The 3,312-nt window shown below is 51.4% G+C and overlaps 1 protein-coding gene across 1 annotated transcript; it reads right to left on the bottom strand.

Annotated features, from left to right (window-relative positions):
* Positions 1-718: 718 nt before the first annotated feature.
* LOC109953296 (piggyBac transposable element-derived protein 4-like) lies at positions 719-2,664 on the bottom strand. Its single transcript, XM_020588742.1, has 3 exons — positions 2,487-2,664; positions 1,761-2,303; positions 719-1,689 (listed from the first exon to the last, which is right to left on the bottom strand). Exons 1-3 carry the CDS (start codon positions 2,662-2,664, stop codon positions 719-721), a joined length of 1,692 nt encoding a protein of 563 aa, XP_020444398.1.
* Between the last annotated feature and the right edge of the window lie 648 nt (positions 2,665-3,312).

The following is a 3,312-nucleotide window of genomic DNA, read 5'->3' as shown; positions in this document are numbered from 1 at the left end:
AAAAGCTTTGGCTGAACTCACGGGACGTCCTCTGAGTCAGGAAGAAGAGCAAGTCATCGAAAAAGACATGAGCGAGACCGAGGAGGTCGACTACTCGAAGATACTCGCTGTGCTCAAAGAGGAAAGCGACCGCGTGGAGAGCGGCCGCGATCTGTATCAGGATCAGGGTTCTTTCTGGGCACGCTACGGGCTGTACGTGGTGATCTCAGTTGTCCCCACGGTCGTTATCGGCTGCTCCTGCTGCTGCGCGCTATACTGCTGGTCGTGTTCCGGGAGGAAGAGGGAGCGTCGCGAAAGTGGATATGAAAGCATTACTATGATTCCCAAACCCCAGAGCGCACATGTGTAAAACGGCCTGTGGACCTGCGTGAACCTCGACTTCTCCTCTGACTGTATTGAGACTCTCTATAGACCACGGTGAAACGGTGGTGTACAGTGCCTCATACACATGAGAGTTGTGGCGTTTTATACTTTTTGAAAAGAAATTGTCGAATATACACAATGCTTATTTTAATATACACAATGCAAATATTTTGAACGCTGTTGTCTTTTATATACTGTTGAAATAAATTGTCGAATATGTCTGTGTTATGTATGCTTTGGTATATTTGTCACTGATAATAAAATGGCACCACCGAAGCAGCTTGAAGTACTCTTTATTTGTGTATTTTCTTCTAAAGCGTTGGGTGGTTCTACTGCGATTGCTTAGATGAAGAAATCAGCTTTCTCCCGTGTCCTCCGATGATATCCCCGCACATTCGGCGCAGAAAGGCCAGGTACACTTGCCACAGATGTATTTCCGACAGTCGGTGCACACGGTGTGAGTTTTAGCGTCCTTCTCCCTCGGACACACCTGACATCGTTTTCTCTTTTCCGAACGCGGAGGAGTGACGGTTGGACTCGGTCCTCGGATCGTCCTTATCAACGCGCGCGCGGATTCTGCGCGAGGCGCGTGTTTTCTGCGCATTATGAGCGGTGTGACCAGGTCTTTACCTAGGCGCTCTAAAAACAATCGCCTGCGGTTACGCTTTTCGGGCATCCAATCTGGATGCGTTTCTCGCCATATCACAAACGCGTTGAACGCCGACACGTCGAGGATGTTGTGGAACATAGCCACGGGCCAGCGTTTGGTCATTCGTCTGCAGCTGTAGGCTGCGAGCAGTTTGTCTAGGTTGTCCACTCCGCCTTTTGTGCGGTTGTAATCCAGTATCGCTCGCGGCTTCTTGTCCCTGCGCGTCTCGTCGACTTCGGGTCTCGAATGCTTGGTGATTAGAAGTAGCACCGTCTTGTTTTTCCTAGGCACGTAGGACACCAGGGTGACCAGGTCGGAGAAAGCAAACCGGGTCGAGAACACCTCTCGCCCGAAAGCGGACAGCGACTCGGGGGGTAGCTCGGGTTTATTGCGTCTGATAGTACCCAGCATAGTTATGTTTTTCAGGAGGAGCGAGCGAGCGAGTTCGTACGAAGTGAAGAAGTTGTTGCACGTAACCAGCCGATGTTCCAATCCTTGGGTCAGGCTAGTAACAACCTGCGAGGCAAGGTTTGTTGTCCTCGCGCCGGCATTGCCCGCCCTGCCCATGTACTCCTGCATCTTCCACGCGTAGCTGCTGTTCGCGTCGCACAGTACCCAGAGTTTGAGTCCGTACCTGGCCGGCTTCTTTGGCATATACTGACGGAAGGCACATCGACCTGAAACGAGCGGAGTGAAAATCAATATGTGCTATGTGGCCTACGCGGTGCATCAACAAACGGCGACGTACCTTTAAAAGGAACCATGCGTTCATCCACCGTAACCTCAGGTCCAGGTACGTAGAGAGCGGGGAGTCGCTCACGCCACATGTCCCACACTTCTCGAATTGCGGCCAATTTATCCGAGTGTCTCTCGGCACGCGATTCTCGGTCGTCGAACCGCAGCGTTTTCGAACGAAGGTAGAAATCTTTCAGAGACATGGTCGCTCTGAAAATCGCCCTTCCGCACTCAGCATCCCACAGGCTCGCGGCCGCTTCACCTCGAGACCTGTACACACCCGCCAAAATCAACAGGCCCACGTAAGCCCTCAGATCTATTACATCCATCTGCTTCCACGAGTCGCGCGTCCTCGATCCCTCTCGGTTAGTCGCCGCTAACACGAGCTGTTCTAGCTCAGGGGTAAAAAACAATAAAAAGGAGGACAAAATGCTCTGCGCGCCCGCTTTTGCCTCCGCTGTGGGACCGGCGAGGTGTTGCGGTACAGTAACTCGATCCGAATCGCGGAGGGGCACGGATGACCATTCGATTTTCTTATCTTTCGATAGGAATGTGTCTAGGTGCACATGAACACTCGCCCCATCATCATCATCATCATCATCATCATCATCATCATCATCATCATCATCATCATCATCATCATCGGCTTCTTCATCAGCTTCAGTTTCATCCTCATCATCATCCTCCTCTTCTTCGATATCCCCAGCAGCTTCTTCGATTTCATCATCCTCAGTTTCACCATTATGTTCGCTCTCGTTGCCTTCTGAACCGTCGTGTCTGTCGCCATTATCATCTGCTTCACTCGCTTCACTCGCGCGATCGTCCTCATCCTCGGTATCTCGAGCGTAGGGCTGAGCGAATATCCGATCTAATGCGCGCTTCGCTTCGGCCACCCGGCTGGCTGTGAACTCCGCCATAGCGCATAAGCCTCGGTACCCCCGCTGTTGTGTATATATATTACAACGCTTTAAACTCGCTCACCCACTCACATCACCATAACATCAGTTCAAGATTAATGACCGAAATCAGTTACAGCACACACACACACAGATGTTTATCAACACAGGGTTTATTGCATTTGACATAAACAAAAGACATCCAATATTTTATTGCATATGACATAGCACACAACAATCAGCACGTGCGTCGTCATTGTAGAGAACCGTCTCCTTTTTCGCGAAGAAAGCTTGCCACCCCGTCCACTACAGAGAATCCGTATTCCGGTCCGATCTGCGGTCTATTCAGTTTCCAAATGTCGCACACATATTTCAAGGTCCTGAACGTCAATTCGCACTCCGACTTGGTCCAAGCGGAGCGAATCTTTGGCGGTATACTCGCGAATCCCGCGAGTTTCATGGCCATGTCGTAGAATTCGTTCGCTCGTGGCTCCGCGTGCTCGTTCTCGGCATCCGTCCACAGCAAAGCGTCGAGCCGCACGCACCACGGGGAAAAGAGCTTTCGGTTCGTCACCGCTGCGGCCAATAATCTCTTGACACCTAGCCCCTTTGGCGTCATACTGTAATCTGTCCCACATAGAGCCATGAACAGCATCCGTTCCGCGCGGG

The sequence above is a fragment of the Monopterus albus genome, unplaced genomic scaffold (assembly GCF_001952655.1).
Source record: "Monopterus albus unplaced genomic scaffold, M_albus_1.0 scaffold610.1, whole genome shotgun sequence".
NCBI lineage: Eukaryota > Metazoa > Chordata > Actinopteri > Synbranchiformes > Synbranchidae > Monopterus > Monopterus albus.
This window is presented reverse-complemented; position numbering and strand designations above follow the sequence as displayed.